The 22,176-nt window shown below is 31.6% G+C and overlaps 3 protein-coding genes across 10 annotated transcripts; 1 reads left to right on the forward strand and 2 right to left on the reverse strand.

Annotated features, from left to right (window-relative positions):
• Positions 1–618: 618 nt before the first annotated feature.
• Positions 619–10,324, forward strand: LOC108777948 (protein abnormal spindle). Its single transcript, XM_018544967.1, has 10 exons — positions 619–643; positions 910–1,101; positions 1,254–2,544; positions 2,615–2,810; positions 4,263–4,460; positions 4,573–4,727; positions 4,881–7,409; positions 9,527–9,711; positions 9,799–9,915; positions 10,106–10,324. Exons 2-10 carry the CDS (start codon positions 931–933, stop codon positions 10,322–10,324), a joined length of 5,061 nt encoding a protein of 1,686 aa, XP_018400469.1. The 5' UTR covers positions 619–643; positions 910–930.
• Positions 10,325–11,195: 871 nt separating this feature from the next.
• On the reverse strand, positions 11,196–17,082 carry Mo25 (calcium binding protein Mo25). Of its 6 annotated transcripts, none has more exons than XM_018544954.1 (9): positions 16,804–17,082; positions 16,022–16,084; positions 14,446–14,568; positions 14,224–14,391; positions 13,629–13,747; positions 13,370–13,538; positions 12,967–13,131; positions 11,810–11,914; positions 11,334–11,516 (listed from the first exon to the last, which is right to left on the reverse strand). In XM_018544954.1, the coding sequence occupies exons 3-9, from the start codon at positions 14,545–14,547 to the stop codon at positions 11,334–11,336; spliced, it is 1,011 nt and encodes a 336-aa protein (XP_018400456.1). In that variant the 5' UTR covers positions 14,548–14,568; positions 16,022–16,084; positions 16,804–17,082. The 6 variants fall into 6 exon arrangements, with proteins under 6 accessions (XP_018400461.1, XP_018400460.1, XP_018400456.1 ...); XM_018544955.1 differs by lacking the exon at positions 16,804–17,082 and adding an exon at positions 16,361–16,664; XM_018544959.1 differs by lacking the exon at positions 16,804–17,082 and having other exon boundaries at positions 11,196–11,516; positions 14,455–14,568; positions 16,022–16,112.
• Positions 17,083–18,392: 1,310 nt separating this feature from the next.
• On the reverse strand, positions 18,393–22,077 carry LOC108777945 (uncharacterized). 3 transcript variants are annotated; one of them, XM_018544962.1, is made up of 7 exons: positions 22,059–22,077; positions 21,587–21,722; positions 20,761–20,995; positions 20,540–20,686; positions 20,355–20,465; positions 20,027–20,186; positions 18,393–18,934 (listed from the first exon to the last, which is right to left on the reverse strand). In XM_018544962.1, exons 2-7 carry the CDS (start codon positions 21,670–21,672, stop codon positions 18,804–18,806), a joined length of 870 nt encoding a protein of 289 aa, XP_018400464.1. In that variant the 5' UTR covers positions 21,673–21,722; positions 22,059–22,077; the 3' UTR covers positions 18,393–18,803. The 3 variants fall into 3 exon arrangements, with proteins under 3 accessions (XP_018400464.1, XP_018400463.1, XP_018400465.1); XM_018544961.1 differs by lacking the exon at positions 22,059–22,077 and adding an exon at positions 21,930–22,028; XM_018544963.1 differs by lacking the exons at positions 18,393–18,934; positions 22,059–22,077 and adding an exon at positions 19,778–19,868 and having other exon boundaries at positions 21,587–21,915.
• Between the last annotated feature and the right edge of the window lie 99 nt (positions 22,078–22,176).

Raw genomic sequence — 22,176 nt, forward strand, 5'->3', positions numbered from 1 at the left:
TCTCCTAGTGGCGCCCGGTAGAAGCTTCGCTAGTCAGACACCTTATACGTGCTATAATGGAAAATTAAAAAGAAATGCTACATAAATGTTTTGTGGCACAATGCCATAATTATAAACAGAAGGGGATCAGTTTTCATCATTTAAAAAAAAAAAAATTTTTTTTTAAGTGATGAAAACTGATCCCCTTTTGTTTATAATTATGTCATTGTGCCATAAAACATTATGTAGCATTTCTTTTTAATTTTACTTTATTATTTTCCATTATAGCACGTATAAGGTGTCTGACTAGCGAAGCTTCTACCGGTCCACTAGGAGGATCTTTGCATCGCCAATTGTAGATCCGGGGTACGGCCTGTTCTACAATGCGTCGCATATCGGCCTCGAATGTCGTACGCAGTGTGAATCCTACATATAAGAAATTAATCAATCATGGTCGATTGTTTTCAATTGTGATTGGCCAATTTCTTACGGCACGACTACGACAACGGCTCCCGACTTATTGTAAATCGGGCTTAAGAACCATTCATTTTTAAGCGTGTTGAGTACGGGTCATAAGGTCTGTGTTAACGGTTGACACTCTGTTCCCTCTGTTCATAGATTATTTTTGCGCCTGTTTGCGCCCGTTCAAATTGAGTTGACCAAAGTCCGTTATTTTAAACTTTATTGTTGTTAGTATAAGTATAAATAAGTATTGTCTTATTCTATGTGTGTAGGGATTCTGTAGTTTTAATATGAGAAAATAAATAAAATCTAAGCTAAAAATTATTTATGATGTGAGAACGGTGCTGTAATAGACACGACGTCTTTCCGCTAAATTTAATATTTAATATTACGTTTCATAATGGAATAATTTACAGAGATTTTGTTTTCAAAGTTTAACGATTTGTAATCTGTGTATTTAAATTACAGTTTATCAAGTGATTATATGTGATGAATCCATATCCTTTACCAAAAGTCAGAGAGTCATCAATGGATAAGTTTCGATACAGTATACTACTTGCACCGTTTCAGCCGGCAACAAGAATCGAATTAGAAACTAAGATAAACACTAATATAGAATGCTATTTAGATGTAAAAAATACTGGCGACAAGACACTAAACGTATGGAAAATATATTAAATATTTTTAATTAATTATTGTGGAATTAATCTTTTTTTATAGGACTATATATCATTACAAAAAAACTGTATGAGTTTTTGAAGACTTACAACTTGGCTTCTTTAACTTGTTTCGTTAAATATCTTTTTTTGCAGATATCCGTAACAAAGCTACCATCTGTAAAACGTCAAATTGATCTAAACTTATCTGAACTAAAAATTCAAGGACATAGCACTGGTACATTATGTATAAAATGGTCACCAAGAGAAGCAGGATGCTGGCGAGATGTGCTGCAACTTACTGACAGTCGACGAATTAAATATGATATTATCATAGCAACAACAGCTAAGGATGATAAAAAAAGCAATAAAACTAAAAGATTGAAACCAGGTGTACTATCATCCTCGTCAAATATTCCTGTATTATCAGTAAGCAAACAATCTAATCAAAACAACACGTCAGAAGTTGCAACTGTTAGTCAGTCTCTCTCTTCTTTGACAAAAAATCTTGATACACAAATAAATCAATACAAGCTTCACTATAAGAGAGATTTAGATAAAGAAAATATTTTGAATCAAAATAAAGAAATAAAGGATTGTACATTGCAAACAAAAGACAATAAAATAGATGGGATGCATCATAACAGACATGAAAAATTAGATAATATCTTGTACGAGCAAGATATAAATGTATGGAGTGACAGTAGTGTTCTGCCACAAGTTTTGCTTCCATCAAATGAGCCACAAGATATACGTAGAGCAACATATATTAAAAAAAGGAAATCTCTTGACAATATACTGTGTGAGCATGAAATTCATGAAAATATGAAGTGTAATAAAGACATGACTCAGTCAGATTTTTCATTACTTCTGAATAAATTTACATTTACGTCTACAGATGTAATTTCAAGTTCACCAACGAGAAAAGAATCGATAGGTTCTAGAACTTCTCATATCATAGATAAGCATAAGACTTTCAATATCAGTCATCAATTCTTTGAGGCATCCACGATTTATGATACAAAGACTACTGTCAATGCAGAGCCTGTATTACAATCAACAAACTTATATAATTTGTCGCCAATTAAACCAGATAAAAGCTTTCTCATGGCTAATGTCAAGAATATAATTTCGTCGTCACCGACTCAATTTGAACATCATATACCGAAAGATTCTAATGAATACGTAAAACATCTTACTGTAGACATGAATCCAAATATCCAAACAACCAACTGCGAATACTTCAGTTTTGAAGTTATTCCTAGGAATGTTGCAGTAGCAAAAAAGACAGGAGATATGTATATCGAGATTTCTCCACCAAAGAAGCATTTTTACTCTAAAATGATATCAAACTTGAATAATGCAAAAATCGGCAAAGTTATAAAAAATAATACTTTATGTGACAGAAGGCACAAAAAGGAGTTAAAACTGAACGTATCTGCTGCAAGTGAGCTTTGTCTTTATAAAAATTTGTATTTTTAATAATATCAATACTGATTTGTATATTATAATTGCAGAAAATGATACGAGGAATGTACCAGCAATTAAGATAAACAAATTTTCCCTTAATACTTTGTGTAATACAAAATGGCATCCTTCGTCGTCTAGAAATACGAGTTTTGTAATACGAAACGAAGAGGAGTACTTTATATATAAAACATGTGAATTGGATCCTTTCGCACCATCTACAATAGAGGACCCATTTCTTAAAAAGTAAGCTAAGCTCCATAATTCATACAGAAAGAATATTTTACATTAATATTATATATAATATAAAATAATTTACATTATGTAAATAAAAAATTTTGGTCCTTAATTTATATTTTATACATTATAGATTTTAATTTGTAGGAAATATTTTTGGATTAAACCATAAAATTTAAAATAATTTAGGACCTCAACAAACAAAATTTTTCTCTGTTTACTCACAGATACTTTGTTCAAGAGAGAGATATTAACTTTTTACAGAACTAGAAATGAACAATATTGAAGTATATCTCTTGTTTTATTTATAAAATCAAAGATTATTCATGGGCTTTTATTTGTACTAAAGCCATAATACAAACAGGCGAAGAAATTACACACGCATAATATCAATTAGACCCGGGTGAATCAACATTTCTTGATTTTAAGCGAAGCATAAAACTCTGTCTCGTTTTAAAGCCTGAAAAATGACGGAGACAGTTTAAGTCTTGCTTAAAATCGAAATTACGTTGGTGCAATCAAACCTTAGTTACTTGTCCTCATTAGTAGGTTTTTAAGTCCGAAAAAATTTCGGTGCGTAATGAATACGACTACAAATATGATACATATGTACATATATAATGTATTAGGTTAAGGAAAAAATTCTTTTACTTATATGTGAAAGGACCCTTCCCCAATCCATTTATTGCGAAATTTTCGTTACAATTATATCATTCGATAGAGCAAAGTATCAGCTTTAAGAATCTGATTTTTAATTACGGTATGATGATTTTTAACGGAGTTATGAATAATCAAAATCAGAATGCTCCTTTGCTTAACTCACGAATAACTCGCAAAGAGAAACACCGTAAGAACATTTAAAAAAACAACGGTTATGTAGGGAAAGCTTCAAACTTTCACGGATAGGTAGTAAAAAATTTTTGCAAATTTTTTTGAAAGATCCACAAAGTGAAAAGAAAATTTTTCATCTTTTTCAGCTCGTTGTTTTTTAAAATTACCGAACAGAAACTCCAAAGATATAGTAATCTTTCGAAAATAGAAATTGTAAGCTCTAAAACCCCCTTTTTTATTTAAATTTTGCTTATGTTTAACAAAGATACTGTAGAATAAAGGGTTTTTTTATGTAAAAAGATTCCCCAACCCAATATTAGTTCACATTGAAATAGTTAAGCATTAAAAGATTCAGCTTTGATCGTTTGGCCATGATTTCATATTTTTTATTTGTTGATTTCATATTTCAAGTTTGAGATTTAAGTTTAATCTGAGAATATCTTGTATATATAAATTATAGACCTTTTTGCCGTTTATAATAGTTTTTAATCTTTTTTATTATTTACAAAATTAACTTTTAATAATTACTACTATTTTATTAATATAAATTTTTAATTGACTCCAACTACAGATTGAAAAGTTGATTCTGATTGTTTTAACATATTATATTTGTCATTTTATTATACATAGTACAGTATACTTTGACGAGCCATGGCTGCTGCAACAAGAATTGGTGTTTTCAAAGTGGTTGAATGCTCTATTATCTTCGCCAGAAGACTTATCTGTTGATGTTGAAACTGCCGTAATGGACATCGGCAAAGTATGGCAAACATGCAAAACACAAAAAAATACTGTATTGGCTGAAACCAAGGAGGCTGTATCTGCTAGGTGCGCATTATGTTAATAATTAATTTAGAAAAGTTTGCTTCTAAAAATTAACAGATAGTTAATCTTAAATAACTGCTAATCAATAATTATTTTAATTTATAATTTTTGTCAGATATCACACGAATACAAGATTAAATACATTACGAAAAGCCGCAAATGCTATGTTCAAACGGGACGAAGTCTGCCAAGTTCTTTCACGTACCAACACGTATATTACTAAAGGAACTTTACGTATTAGATCAGATCGTAATCTTCATCGTGATATTGGTGCGTAGAAATAATTTTTTTATATTCTTACATATCCTTGAAATTGTACAAACTTCAATTTTTAATTTCTTCATTTTCTTTATGATTAAAGAAAAAAAACTGATTATACAAACAAAATCTTAAATTTGAATAATATTCTAATCTTCATAACAGGTTTACAGAAATTGATATTGAGCTTATTCTTGAGTTATAATCCTCTGTGGCTGCGTATCGGTTTGGAAACTGTGTACAATGAAAGCATTTCGCTACGCTCGAACGATGACATTTTCGGTCTGACTCGTTTTTTGCTAACAAGATTCTTTTCAAATCCACGACTGATAAAAATGCCTGGATATCATAAAACTGACCCGAATAAAAAATTTGTTACACAGCTGAATCAATTTAGTTTGAGAAAATTTCTTTTTTTAATATACTTTCTTGACTATGCCAAGCAGCATAAGTTAATCGGCCATGATCCATGTCTATTTCACAAACGCGCCCAGTATAAGGAAAGTCGCGAAATCTTGCTAAGCTTCTCGCGCGAGCTTCTAAGTGGTATCGGCGACGTGACCAGAATACTGCGTGGCCACAACTATGTGCTTACTTATCGACAAACCTACATTGAGGAATATGATTATGCAGTAGTAAATATACGGCACGATTTACGTGATGGCGTGCGATTGTGTCGCGCGATGGAGTTAATCACTGGCACCCGAGGATTAACCCAACGTTGTCGGGTACCAGCAATATCGCGTCTCCAAAAGATACACAACGTAGATATGGCATTAAGTTCCTTGCGTCAGGCTGGCTACGTCCTGGAGGGCAACATAGACGTGAAAAGCATTGTCGATGGTCATTGTGAAAAGACTCTGTCGCTTCTGTGGCAAATCGTTCACAAGTACCAGGCGCCGCGATTTGATCGAGCGGCTCGCGTGATCCAGAAGTGGTGGCGGGCACAACTCTGGTACATTTATGTAAGAAACTTCCTACATGCACGTAAAAATCTGGCTGCAACAGTGATCCAACGCATGTGGAAACGTAAAACGACACAGTCTTCGCATGTGATTGAAATTGATGATAATTTTGAGGAACGCAAACGGTTCTTGTGCATCAGAGCAGCTACGATACAAATTCAGAGATGGTGGAAACAAGTGAGAAAAAATAAAATGCAAAAGAAGTACAAAGCGGTGATTATATTGCAAAGAAAATGGAGAGCTACATTGCTAATGCGGATGCAACGAAGTCTGTATTATAATCTGAAGAATGCTACATTAATGATTCAAACTTGTTGGAGAGCTACGCGAGCAATGAAATTGCAGCGTTCTACATGTCTTATACGCAGAGACGCTATCAAGATTGTGCAATCTTGGTGGAGGTCTGTGAGAGCCATGCAGGAACAGGATGAATGGTTCCTTCGCAACAGAGAGAGCTATTGTATCATTCAAATGGAGGCATCTTGGTGGAGGCAACATTTATTAGTACTAAAAGCGCGCATTGACTTTCTGCAGACGAGAGCTGCCGTGCGCAATATTGAGAGATGGTGGTTGAGTGTGCTTGACAGAAAGAAATTCCTCTTATATCGAAAGAGTACCATTCTCATTCAGAGAACGTGGAATAAATACCAAATGCGCAAACGAGAAGTCGCCTGCTTGAAAATACAAACGTGGTGGAGAGCAGCGATATATTCGCACAAGTATAGACTGCAGAAGCACTCTTGCCTGAAATTGCAACGTTGGTGGCGTGGACTCATGCTTATGAGACATCAACGTTTGGAATTTCTGCAGCTGCGGAAAGTAACGTGTATTATACAGGAGAATTGGCGGGCAAAAACAATCAGAAGAAATTATTTGAAACAGCGGCGAGCAGCTTTACTAATACAATCGTGGTACCGTCGTACCAATTCAGCAAGGACCATCCGACGACATTACTTAAAAATAAGAGACGCTACAATACAAATACAAAACTGGTGGCGCAACATTACGGTAGCTCGTCAAGAATGGATAAGATATTTATGGATTCGCAAGAGCGCCTCTCTTCTGCAGACTTACCGGTGTCGACATGTTTTAGCTCGCGCAAATCGCCAGCGGTATTTAACGAAGTGGATAGCATGCGTTATTATTCAATCTTGGTGGCGAATGATCAAAATGAGGAGCAAATATAAACGGTTCAAGGTTCATGTGTTAGAGATGCAAAGAAGGTGGCGTGCAAAGAAAGCCGCTCGTGCTGCCAGGAGAGAGCACTTGCTAACTTGCGCGGCTATTGTCGTGCAAACACGCTGGAGAGTTCTAACAGCGAGGAAACGATTCGTCGCATTGCGTCAAGCTACAATAGTCATTCAATCGTATTACAGAATGAAAGTTGCAATGCGAAGATACGAAACCTGTAAGTATGCCGCGATGGTCATCCAAGCCCATTGGCGAGCTTACATTGTTGGTAGACAAGAGAGACTGCGTTATCTGTCTCTACGCCAAGCAACGATTATGTTGCAGCGTCGTTATAAGAAGAAGAGAATAGAACATGAAATGCAACGCCAGGTAAATAATATTGCTTTACTTGCTACGAAAATTCAAGACGAATGTGGAGAAAGTATCCAAATTACCGCGAAACTCGCGTTTTCAAGCAGCGACTATTGGCAAAAGAAGATCAATGTACTACGCAGCTGCAACAGCGTTGGGATGCTGCTTACTTGTTTGTACAGTTTAGGTAAATTCATTTTCACTTAAGAAATAATACTGCATTATTAAGCGTTATTAGTGATGTGATTAATGTGTGATGTTTTGAAAAGAGACTTAAAGAAAAGTTTAGACGAGGAAAAAAATTTATTATTTTATTTCTTATTATATATCATTTTCTAAATAATGAATTTTTCTCTTAATCACACAAGTAATAAACAAACAATTTATAAAACCCATACGAAGTTATCCCTTATTTTAAGAATTAACTTATTTTGTTAAAATTTTTCTGAATTGTGCTGGGTTTGTGCTAACATTGAAGTGCTAAAGTATTACTGTCAAATAATGAAAAAAAAAATTATGACAAAACTAATTTTGACAATTCTAAATACAACTAATGTTTACATTCACATCAGTTATTCAAATAGCATAAAACTGCATATTTAAGTTATGCTACAAGACTACTCTTGCCCTATTCTAGAACACAAGAGTAAAATGCCTTTAATATACTGTGCCAAGGATTTTAAAGATTGTGTTAATTTGTGCTAAGCTAGTACTTAGTTTTTGCTGTTTGAAAAATTAATATAAACATAAATTATATTCAGAATTATCAAAAATTATTTTTGTCACAACTTCTGTTATTATTATTTAAGGTAATATTTTTGAACGATGTTAGTACAACCTAGCACCATTTAAAAATTGAGAAAAACGCAAAGGAGGTTGACTTAAAAATTATTTTTTATTTTTTAATATATTTTTCATATTATACGATTACAATATATGAGCACAATGTAGCACAATTCTCAAAATAAGTTAATTCTAAAAGTGAAGAGCTAATTTCGTATACTTAAGTATGTCTAAAACAAAGTAATGCTTATGCCCATTTCTAACGATGTAGTTTTATCTTAAAAAAGAAACTCAAGAATGTTAATAACAAAAGTAATTAAGAGCTGATAAAAGTTTTAACGCTGTGATCGTTACAAAATAATTTTTTTATTATCTATTTATAACAATGCTGATTTAGAGGGTTCATCAACTGTACTTCGAATCTTCAGTGTGTTAAATAAAATTTCTACCTCTTCATAGTGAAACGGAGTAACAATTCAAAATTGTTTCTGTTGTGTTAACACGTGATTCAAAGTTAAATGATAACGAACAGTGTATCCAATGTATAATCTACAATTTTCATTTTTTCGATATATTTCCATAGCTTTGCAGAGTTTCGATACATTGTTTATTGTTATCTGATTTTTGAACCACGTGCCAACAGAATAGGAACGACTTTGGATTATCGTTTGTTCGTTTTACCATAAAGAGATAGAATTTTTATTTAACATATTGAAGATGGCTTGAAGTAGAGCCGAAAACCGAAGTTTAAATCAATTTTGTTATAGATAGGTAATAAAAAAGAAATTCTTCCGCACTGATTACCGCGCTAACATTCCTATTAGTCCTTTATTATTTTGTTAATTTAATTTTAATATCGATTCAATATTTTTTTCTGGTTCAAGAATTAGGAAAAGATAAAGAATAAGTTGAACCAAGATTGAAGTTATTAATCTACATTGGTAGAAAAGGACATAAATAAATGAAATATCAAATTTATTCAAAACAATGGAAGAGTTTAATCGGCAAAGCGGCTAGGTCTGCTCGCTGAGCAAATAAACACAATTGATTACTTATAAATCCAATTAATCACATTCAGTCACTCAGCGAACAAGCTATCAACTTTGTCCGGCTTGAATACGCCCAATGATATAAGACGTTTCGACTTACTATTATTTGTTTTCAATCATGATATTGAAATTAGAATAAACTTAATTGATTGGAGTACGAATGAATAACAAAATAAAAAATTCTCTCTTACATATATTTATCTTTTAACGTTTTAATTTTAAAAACAAAGAAGAACGTTTTAATTTTGTTATTTATTAACATGCTAATCAATCATGGAAGTTTATTTCAATTTTTATATTTCAACGATTTTGCTATGACTGAAAATGATTGAGTAAAGTTGAAATATCCTATATTACATATTGTTTTGAATAAATTTAATATTTTATTTCTTTACTAACTTTATCTTCATTTATTGATCTTGATTTTATTTAAATAATTTATATTCATCATATTTTTTTTCGTCACATACAGATACTATAACGATGCTGTCACCGACCGTTTGCATCATCCTTTGTGAGCTGAACTTAACCGATGACATTTACAATACGATAGTGCAGAACAACAGATCGCTACCGTGGATGAAAGTTTGTCTGCGAGCATGCAGCATTTTGATTACCCTGTCGAAGTACCCCTATACGAGAAAATATGTGCTTAAGGTAGAAAAAGCTCATAGTTTATCTTACTTCTATCATTATATTCAAGAGATGTCATTTAATAAAAAAATACTTCATGTTAATTTTTAGAAAGAATATGCATTGGCATTAGTAAAGCTTCTGAATGGATCACTGAAAGATAAGGAAGTATTTCTGCATTGTGCTACTTTAATATGGTTGCTTAGCCAGAATGAAGATTACGCGAAAGTAATTACAGCTTGCTAAATTAAGCCAAGAATAATATATTTTTAAATTCTTAAATATTCTAGTTTTAAAAATTCTCTCTCTCTCTCTTTAAGCCTTTTAATAATTTTTTAATATACTTTTAAACAATTTTTTATACAAACTTACTCTTTGACCTCTTCCTGTTTTTATATATCTTTCAATGTTTTTTCAGGCTACAGCAATGTGTCCACAAATAAATTACCTAATGAAAACTATTCAACAAAAAGTTTTGAAGAATATCATAGTGCCAAAACTCCAAAAATTTAAGGACCCAGATAAATTATATCCCAATTGTGAACCTGATCGAAATAATTTAGCAATGCAGAAACCGCGTCTCTTTACCGACATGAGTATTGCCGTTACAGCTATTGTTAAAAGAATTTGCACTTGATATATCAAATTTGGTGAATTATGTACGTTTGTTATATTTAAAAAATTTTATTTGTGCATAGTGTGCGGTCTGAATGTTGACCAATTTAGTATATAGATTCAAATCGTAAAACTATAAGCATTAAGCTACAAATTTAAAATTGTTTAAGAAATAATTAAAAAATGCGAGGACTAGAAATAAGTGTTTTGAAAAGTATTTATACAACAATTTTAAAATATGACAGTAAGATTTTTTTTAATGATGAAACTACAAATAAAGAAGCTGACAATATCAAATAAAATCGCAAAAATCAAGAGACAATTAAGTTTTCATTCTATTTTAATAACCGACTCATTTCTAAAAATGTGGTAGAACACTGGCAACGATGACAACTCGATCGATTATATATTATAGTATAATACAATAAGATATAAATGTAATTTTTATTTACAGTAAATTATTTACTCACAAATAAAATTATTAATAATAATAATAATAATAATAATAATAATAATAATAATAACTTTATCGCGGGTACATAATGATATAATAGTGATAAAACCGTAATTAGCAACAGTAGCAGTAGATTCTAGTAACGAGTGCTTTCTAGAAATGAAACACAATCATACATTGTATGACACAGTAATGCAGAGTGTCAACTATAGCGGAAATATTGCCTTTTTTTTATATTACCACCGGAATGCAATAAAAAGTTTTCATTGAATTGAAATAAAAAAGTTTCACACACACACCTATGTCCAAATATATCCGAATATAATCTTAATACAACACTTCTTATTGAAATATTACTCCTAAGAAAATATATGAAAATGAAATATAAAAAATTGATATTCATGAAATGATATAAAACATTGAATACAACATAGCTGTTTGTGTCAACTTAGGTCACAATTGAAAAGCGTGGAATCGCACACTGCGTTATACAGTGTCGCTTGTGAACATTGCTGAATGGAAAGCACTCAATGATGGTAGTTAGTCGTAGCGGTAGCAATAATTGTATTTCCTTGACTTAATTATCATGTACAGACTTAAGTTCTTTAATCTGCTTAATCAGATATGCCTTCTCATCGTTGAACTGCTCGTCCTCGGAACGATCCGTGTGGAAGCGCGTCAGGAATTCGATCAGCTTCTCCTGATTGCGGAGTAATATATCTAGAATAGGTTTGGGTTTGTTGGGATTCGCCACAAATACCTAAACACAATCAGAAGAGATGAATGAAAATATATTAATAGGGCCTTGGAAATCTGTGCAGACTTAATAGAGAATTAGTTATTTTCATTTAACAACATTAGCATTAATAATTAATAATCGTATAACTTAAACAATCGTACGTTTCGCTTCTGAACGACTATTTAAACTTGAAAAAAAAAAAAACGAATTTTATACTATAAAATACTGTGTCAAATATCGAAAAACTCAAAAATATAGGAATGTAATATTAATTACGAATTGAAAATTCAGTTCAATATTAAGCGTTGTCATACCTTGAAAACGTGAAAAGCTTCAAACTGTATATTGCGAGACTTTTCTTTCAGCATATTCATCATCAATTTTAAATTATCTGGATTTGATATATATCGTGTCATGACCTACAATTTTAACATGAAAATTAATTCTAATATTTGCCAATAACTTCTCACAAATGTAATGAGAGAAGATTTCAGGTGATCAGAAAATGTTGACAATAATTTTTACTTGTATCCTCTTTATCACTATATTGCAATGTATTTCTAATTATCGCGATAGATTAAACTTGACCAATTATTCTACTAACAATACTTTTAATAAAATATAAGTGCAAATGATGTATCTTAACTCTAACTTGCCATCCTAGGATATAACATATCCTATGCGTTTTTTCACATTGCTGTAACTTTTTTATAATATAATTTGTAGACTTGGATTAAAAAAAAACTTACTATCCATAGATACACAAGCATCTAAGTTTCAGCTAGAAGAACCGTTAAGGCTTTGTTTCTTATCGGTTGAAAATAAAATGTTTTTGTAATATATATTTATCTGTCTTTGATTTTGAGGCATAGATTTCACATGGTCAATTTAAGTTAAAAAATATGCATTTAATTCAGAAATATAGCATGGCTAAGAGAAGATTTAAAAAATAACAATGGCAAGTTAGGGAATTAAAAATTTTTATTTAAACAAATTATTGCTCATTTCTTAAATTTTTTATATTTTATTAATATTTTATACAGGGTGTCTGAAATTTTAATGTCAAAACTTCAAGAGTGTGCAGGGGATCGATAAACTAAGAAAAAAATCCTGTAAAGATATATTCGTTTTTGCTTCTTTTCAGAGCACATCTACAGGATTTTTTTCTTAGTTTATCAATCTCCTATACGCTTTCGAAGTTTTGACATTTAAATTCCGGACACCCTGTACATTGAGATTATTTATTGAGAAGCATGCACCGCAAAATATACATTCCCTCTTTAGAAAAAAATATACTATTTAGTGTTTATAATTATTTAAATAGATGAAGTATATTATTTGGTTATATACTTCCAACAACTGGACACTTTGTTTATAATTATTTTATATTTACAAATATGTTTGAATTTTTTCTTTTTTTTTTTATATAATTGTATAAATGATATCGCTTATGAAAAAGCAAGATACTTACTGTAAAATTGTGTCTATCAAGTAATAACTCGCCCAACAGTTTTAAACTCTGTCGTCGTGTTACATAGTTTTCTGAATTGAGTAACCTCTGATAGTGTGAAAAAACTTTATCGTAATGTATCTCTAAAAATTCGGCGCTGAGTATTTTGTGCCTCGTAAGTAATTCCTGGACAAAATTATGAATAAATTACATCAAACAGTATAATATATATTAATACATGTATAGCTAACAACTATACTGTGTATAGCTAACAACTATATAGACTAAAACATGATTTTTTTTGCAAATATTTAAATATTTTTAGTAAAAAAACAAAATTAATTGTAAATAATAAATGAACAAAGAAAGATATCACAATATGCTTCTTGTTCTTGTTACACATAGTTACATATGTATAACGTACTTTAAACGTAGAGAAAGCGTCAGATGCGATATCGAACGTAGAAACTTCAACATATCTGAAGAAATTGTAAAAGTCATCCGAATAGATCATGATCTTGGCCAGGGCTTCATATCTCGCGCACTCTCGCAACATTGTGCCACAATTGAGTGCAATATCTTGGTGTTCGTAACTGCAAGACAAAAGTGTATTCACACACCATAATGTGACATATACTCTTATTATTCTACTAACATAGCACAAAGGAAAAGGGAAGACTCACCCAGACATGAGTGTAAAAAGAATTTCAGGTTTGGTACATATGTATTCTACAGTGGGTGATCTAGTTCCAATTTGTCTCCGCAAAATGTTATTGAAGACTTGTGCAACATCCTTCTTTCCCTAATTAGAAACGGAAAGATTAAACTCATAACAATCGTTAATAACTTGAGCTAACAATTCAGATAAAAGAACACAAATCTGTAAATTATTTAGAAAGAGTAGAAGTTTAGAAAGACTACACATATTAGTATATCAATTCATGCGAAATTATACATAATCAACTAAGATCTAAGCTAGACTGTTATAGGCTTCGTATTCATATTAGTTATGTTGCATGTTAGTTAGAATGATTTCATTAAATATTATTTGATGTTGTTAGTTTGCCATAACTCAACTCTAAAAACAAAGTTTAAATGTTTTTTTTATAACTTTAAAACTAGAATTTCTCTTACAGTTAGCAAGCATTATAATGCTACGCTCTAATAAATATTTCAATATTTAGTAACATTTTCACATACATATATATGGTACATCTTTCTTTTTGCCACAAAAAATATTCGTTTCGGATATTTATTTCATGTATATTGACGGCATACCTCGAAGTCAATGCGACTTAAATTTTGCACAAGCAGAAGTAGTAGATTGCTGTTGTACAATTCCTGCGCCAGCTGTGCCACCACGATGTCTGCCTGTGGCTCTGTCTCAGCTGTGCCGTATAACATGTTTTTGATGTGCACTAAATTCTTGCTCACGTCTTCTTGTGCCTAAAAGGGGATGTATTTCATCGTAGAAACCAATGTGTATCCGCAACAACGTACCTTCTCTACCTTCTTGTCGCCACGTTCCAATGCATTTACCGCCTCCTTGAGGGCCTTCACAACTTCTGCTGGACTCTTTTGGGACTTTCCAAACAGAGGCATGTTTTCTTAGAATGTATGCACCTTATGAAACATAAAAAAACAAAAACAGAACTCCCTTATTACTTTATCCACTAAAGAATACCCCTAAGAAATATTTACGTTTGAAAATACTGTTATGATTACTATTCACATTAAATATAATAAAAATGTATGATAGAATGATATATCACCACACAGCAAAATAATACAGAGATACATATACTCAAACGATATAAATGCAAGTTATTTATATCCTTACAATAAGTGTGCATCATGAAAAATAAATCAAAATATCAAATACATAGTATACAAGCTAGACTGTGTTCGGAAATATCATCTGAGTACCCCTCCCCTCTGTATTGTCTTATCCTTGTTTAACAATAAATGAATAATAAGGATGAGATGATACTCAGGGAGAAACCTGGGTGATATTTCCGAATATGCAGCCCTACATTATTGCAACTTTGCATGACATAGCAACAAGAGAGAATTCTTAATTGATTTTTATAGAGCATCTTAATTAATCTTAACCTTTTGGAGCTAATGTGGAAATCTATAATACAGTTACTGACACTGGGTCTGCAAAACTTAATACAATATACAATATGATGATTAAAAGTCAATAATTAATTTCAAACACATGGACATAACTTATATAAAAAAGAATGAATATAAAAAGAAAGAATAAGTTTAGTTTTTATAATTTTATAAAAATAATCCAAATTTACAGATATAACGCAAAAGAAAATTGATAATACTTTTGAGGCTTTTACAGGTAATATCTTCAGATTTGTGAATTATTGTGATCTGTACTGTGATCCCCATTACTAATGCTAATTTCACGAACCTTGTTATTCCACTTCAACAAGAGCACACTGATACATCATACATCAATATTAGTATCAGTGTAATACTTATCCTGATGAAAACAATAGCAAGCTTCACGAAATGTTGGCACTAACAATGGATCATGACATGACAATAACCTACAAATTCTTTAGCACATGCAAAGAGAATTTTCTGACATTTTTATGTAAAATAATAATTGTTACAATATAACAGATATACAAGAATTAATAATAAATTCAAATACAATGTATTTTTTATCTTAACATTATTTTACAGAGAATTATTTTTACTCTTCAGAATCTTTGTTAACCAAATATTCATTGCATAGTGGATCACTGTTAATTCTGGAAGCATATAACTAAGTGGGATAAATATATGGAACAAACTCATGTCAACTCTAAAGAATTAAATATAATTTTAAAATATCAAACTATATAATCATTAATACCTTAAAATATTACATAAGATCTCGTAAGACAGAGATCTTGAAATAAGTATCAACTATAAATACTAGCAAAAATTGATAAGAATACAACTGGTTCTTCATAAGATATTGAATTGACATCTGAATATACTGTACTTAAGCTAGTCTTAAATATATAAGGAACTGACTTCCAATCATCATACATGACACAAGTATGTTTACCTTTTGAATCTCTACACGATTGAAGTAGTTCTCCAGGTAGTTGACAATTCCACTGAATCCAAACTAACATAACATTACATCAATGTTATTATTTCCTGACAATATACCTATATAGTATAATATACCAAATAATAATAGTGTAATATTAACATTGTAATTTCCTATTTAAATAATACAACTGTTATGTAAGAATAGTGTTATTCTTCTTCTTTTCAGCCTCTTAGATTTCTTAACTTAAAGAGTCAAAGTACTACGTTTACAAAAGTGTTGTATTATATACTTATATCATTGAGTTATAATATTAAAGTAATGTTACTGTTAGTTTGTACAGAATTTTACTTAGTTTTAGTAGAATGTCATTGGCACTCGATCGCAATACAGACGGCAATGGCGAATTTTTCTTCTCGAGAGACCATGAGAGAGAAATGCGACAAAGTGAAAAGCCAAGAAGTCGTGAAGGAAAGTAAAGATCGTCTGCGGTGTTGAGACAATCTAACCTCAAGAGTCGTCCATCGAGCGTCACCTGATCGGAATGACCAAGCGAAACCGAGAAACGAAAAAAGAGGCCGTTTCGAACTTCGAGAAGGAATGAGAATACACTTCAATGCACTCCTCGCTCACGAGAGCGGCAGTAAGATCGTGATCGGTTAACAGCTAGCCATCGATGACGAAACCGATAGCGAAACATCAATGATGCTTGTCGGCTGTTGTGCGCGCGAGGTTAACGGAGGTTAATGTAACTAGTTAGTGAATTCTAACCTAACAATCCGTAGTTCGCTTACCATGCAAAAGAGATCCGAGCGGAGTGTTCCGAAGCGTCTCGCTCAGAGCTCGACGTACGCATACAAACGTGAATGAATCTGGCCCTGGTTGCGGAGTGCGGCGACAGCGAGACCGACGTCTCCTTTTAGATGCTTGCCACTGTTTGCCTATCGTGAGTGTCACTGTGGGTGCGTTCCGAGTTACGCATGAAGCGCGTATACTGCATTACTGGTGCGTAAACGCTTTGAAATCGTTCCGTTTAGTCAATGCGCATGAAGCGCTTTAGTTATTCGGAACGATTTCCTATGCATTCTATGCGAGTTCAAGATGGACGCTATACAAGACGTCAATAAACAATTTCCAATAATTGTAATTTCTTCTTTAATACTTTTAAAGAAAAATGATGACAGTTCCGATGACAGTTCCGACTCGAGCAATAGTGAAAATGAAGTCAAAGGCATATCTCGTGATATGCAAAAGTTATTTTTTCTATTAATGGTAGATAAATCACGTGGAAAACAAATTGGAGTTGAAAAAATTATGGATTACGTTGTCGATCGCGTAATTCCTAATTAATATAACGTCTAATCTATACATTAAATAAATCAAGGTAAAATAATGCCATTAATTTTGATGAAAATATTCAAGGACTCTTAATATAATAATATTCAACATCAATTAAAAGGGCGAAGAATCAGAAGTAAATTACATTTAAAATAATATTAAAATGTTAATATATTTACAATAGAAATATTACAAAAAATTGCTAAAAATTAAAAATATGACATCATGTTTTTAATTTTAAGCAATTTTTTGTAATATTTCTATTGTAAATATGTTAACATTTTAATATTATTTTAAATGTAATCTACTTCTGACTCTTACTTCGCCCTTTTAATTTTTGTTGAATAATGCAATTAATTTTATCTTGGCTTACTTTCGCCATATCCTCTTCATTTAAAAATAAAGTTAATACTTCAATTTTATCCTCTAATAAGACCGGGAAGTCATGCAATTGCTGTAATCGCTATTCCATCGCAAATCGCAAATATTCGTCCGTTCACTGTTGTATTGTCCGGTACTCGTTGCTTGTTCCGAATTACAAATCATGCACATAGACCGCACGAACGTATCAGAGTTATCAGACGCATCAACTGCCTCAGGTCGAAAGAGAAGCAGTCAATGCGCTGAGTGGAGTGCTAAGAATTCAGTACGGTTAGTACAATCTGGGGAATTCAAAGTCTCTCGAAGCGCTTTCGAAGCGCGCAATAGTTAATTCGGAACGCACCCTTGTGAAATCAGTTTGTGAAATTCTTTTGATTGGTCAATGAAGCATTTGCAGCGTTAAGTGGATCGCACCCCTAAATAAGGATAATTCAAAATAATCTTTGTCCTAAAAGAGACATATTCCTACCCGTATTCTAAAATGATTTTTCCTTTGGCATAAAATTTGTCCAAAGCTTAGTTTTTAAATGATAAAGAGAAATAATTAGCGTATTGCAAGTCAAGTACTTTATTGTGGACAATAGAGTGAATGTATTAAAAAAAAGAATCGAATAAAAAAAGTATACGGAGCAAGAAATCGACACGAGCGTTGTGTATGCGCGTGTGCGTGGTGCACGTGTTTGCATTAGCGAGCGGTCGGCTCTTTAAACCGCGCGTGTTTATTGTGTTGCGGTATAAAGGCGATGCTGGTCGCGGACAGTATTTTGATGGTACACGGAGTTCACGGATACACACCAGCGGTAAATCGCAATCATGGCGCGGTATTCTTTCTTGCATTTCCACGATGCAATGAGGAAACGTTCGCAAGTATTGTTTAGAACAAGTATTGTTTAGACAGAGAGAACTCTATAATCCCCTTTTTAATGTTAAAAGTCGGTGCGGATACCGGAGCGATTGTGGCTGCAGCCAACTGTCGAGAGTTGACCTACTGAAGCGGTAAAAAAAATCGAAATCAGAGAGAACGGGTGCGGATTGATCTTAGGAGCAGGATGGAACGGAAAGTTGCCAATTGCGTTTATATATAAAACACTCGTATTGTTACGTCGGTATTCGGTAATTCTCGCCGATCGACAACTCGAGCGTGGTAGATGTCGGTTGGCCTCTTCCTTGGCATTTGCTCGCGGTTGTTCGATAGGCTAGTTCGACCTTGAGACCAAATAGATCATATTTTTATATAATTTTGGAAATTATACGAAAGAAAGAAAAGGAAGGACTAGTTCTTCTGATATAATTATGTTTGTATCATATAAAATACGTAGTGCTATATGGATATCACAATCTATTTTGATAGAGTATAATGTTACTTGCACACAATAATAATAGCGGAATATTTGATGAAAAATTTATATTTTTAAACAAGAAATAATTCTATTAACGCATTTATAAAATTTAAATTATATATATAGTATGAATTATATTATTAGTGCTCTTTTTAAATAACAAACATATCTGCAGTTACATATATAATATATTAGCAAGAATCATTTATAATAGTTATTCATGACAAATCTCTAGTTGGCTATTGCTATGAATAATTGCATGCGAGAATATTATATCTTCTCTCTCTCTATCTTTGTTTTTCTATCTTGTCACATATATCTTAATAAATGCGAATTTTATGGAAAATGCTTAGAATTTAAATTTAAGAATGTAGATAAAGCTCAAGACTCGAAGAAATTAGAAAAATGTTAAAATTTACGAAATAGCCAAAATAATTTATTTTGAATTATATAAAGAATGGCGCTCTAGTAAATATTAACATGAATTATCATATATCTAATTATATTTGTACACGAGTGCGTATTATATAGTATTTATCAAATCGTATAATATATTTAAAAACAAAGAATTAATAAAACTATGAATGACTACAACTATAAAACGACACAGCCAAAAGCGAGCGATAAAGCGTACTTTCAATTCTAGAGATTGGAAAAATCCTCTGCATTAAGCAATTGGAGAAATCTTTGAATTAATTATTTTGTCCATTTATTAAGTGTATATTTTCAATTATAGTTTTGTGTGCATCTAGTATCCAATTGCTACCGAATTAACGGTATAAATAAACATAAAATTGTCTCTGAAAAATGTTTTATATTATATAATGCAGTGCAAAATATCACTGATTGTTTTTTCGACTATCTGACGTTAATAGTTTTGTTATAAGATTCATTTTTACAGAAGGCAATTTAGCTTCCTTAACAAAGTGAACTGGCTTATGATTGTTTATTATTTCACCTTCATCGTGAAAATCCTTGAAACATGAAAGACAGTAGAGGTCATCTGTACATCCTGCGCATTTATATAAATCTGAGTCATTTGCAGTTCGCGAGCACATGACACATTCATTTTCATTCTCATCTTCATCTTCATTATCCTCTTCTACATTTCGAGGAGTCTGTGATTTTTTTTTAAAGATAAATTTTATATAGAAATATTAATATTTATTAAATTTTATCAAATACATATATAGTTATATAATTTATTGGAGCATAAATGACCATAGAATGAAATAAAACGGAAATAGATAAGAATGCACGGTTATTAGTAATTTATGAATACATACCTTTATTTCCATTGCTGATATTTTGTTAATTAGCTCTGTACTATCGCTGCTTGTTGTATTACATAACTTCTTGTATATGTCAATATCTTGCTTCATGTGTTGATCAAAATACTAGAAGAGATAAAATTGATCATTATAATTTTACATTTTAAATTATTTACAAATTTACAATGTCATTCACTTACAGATTTATTGTCGTCATTTTGTAAGGAGTCGACCATCTCGATATCTTCACAAAGATCGCTAGTTGAAGGCAGCTCTATTGGCGCAAGATACTCCTGAATTAAATCTTCTGCCTTCTCTTGATCTGTTCTAGTATCTATTTGATACACCTGAAATAATAAATTTATAAAAATTTATGTAATGCAATTATATTTATATATTATAATACATTTTGTTTACATACATTTATAATGTTACTTCCACTGGTTTCTGGATTTTGATCCTTCAATAATGCCAATCTTTGCTTTATCTCCTCAACTGTAGGCAATGAAATGTTCCGTTCCTCATCTTTTAACTTTCGTAATCTGTCCACAATTTGTTGATCAGCTGGCTCTAATCCCATTTTTAATTTGTCCCAGTGATTTGTATGTTTATATATTACTATTGGAGGCTTTATTGGATTTTCTAATAAATCTAGTCTATTAAAATATTCAACATTAAAAAATGTCATTTTTTTTAAATATAACAATCAACAATAGAAACAAATTATCAAGAAATACCAATATAACAAAAAAGAAAAAATTCTTATTTAAATAAAAATGTTGATTCTACAATAAGTAGGTAGTCAATAGTCCTAAGTCTTATCAATGAATTGATGAATTTGGCCAACAACCAACTTATACGACTATCGGTTTTCTTAAGACTGACCAAATTTGACTTTATTCCTTCTCATTAGTTAAGCTAAATGATTCACTATATAATTAATTGTAGATATGAAAAATTGTAGTCACCTATTTAAGACTAGTTAAAACTTAAGATTTTCGATTACCGATTCATTGTAGAGTCAGTTTAAAAGAAATGTCTATTTCAAGATTAATGTCAGTTATGTATTAAAATAGTTAGACATCTTATAATATAATAGTGTACTTATTATAAAGCGCTATTATTTAATTCCGATTAACCCTTTTTTTGTTGTCTTTTTAAATACATAAATATACATTTTATATAATTATATAATATACATTTGACATATTTGCAAATATACAGTAGAAAACATCAATTTCTCTTACTTCATAGTGATGTCAATTGGTGCAAGTTCTTCGTTTTCATTAGGTATTGAAGCATCATTTGCATTATCAGGACTTGACTTCTTCATTTTTTTTTTGTTCAACTTGATGTAATAACGTCTACAAACTTCCCTTCTTTCTATATTAGGAATATCACATTGGTGATTATTTACATGTGCATTCCGCAGCTCAAAAATTAATAAAATTTAAGTTTATTCGATGTGTTTTTGTATAAAATAAAATAACATGGCAAAAAAAAAACGTCACTCCATCCCGTAGTCTGATAACGACGTAAATCGAGATAAGGTTAAAATTAACAACTATCGAGGTTAGAAAATCTAATTACGTCTTTACAATACACGGTTAAGCTATATCCACACAAATTTGCATAGCCGCATAAACGAATGCATAAGGAAATTGATTGGTTCATTTTCTTATGTATTTGCTTATGGCCAATCAATTTCTTTATGCATACGTTTATGCGGCTATGCAAGTTTGTGTGGATATAGCTTTAAGCTCTGTGTCCATAGCTGCGTTCGGAAACATCATCAGAACATGAGTATCCCCGTGTATCATCTTATCCTTGTTTAACA

The sequence above is a fragment of the Cyphomyrmex costatus genome, unplaced genomic scaffold (assembly GCF_001594065.2).
Source record: "Cyphomyrmex costatus isolate MS0001 unplaced genomic scaffold, Ccosl1.0 scaffold474, whole genome shotgun sequence".
NCBI lineage: Eukaryota > Metazoa > Arthropoda > Insecta > Hymenoptera > Formicidae > Cyphomyrmex > Cyphomyrmex costatus.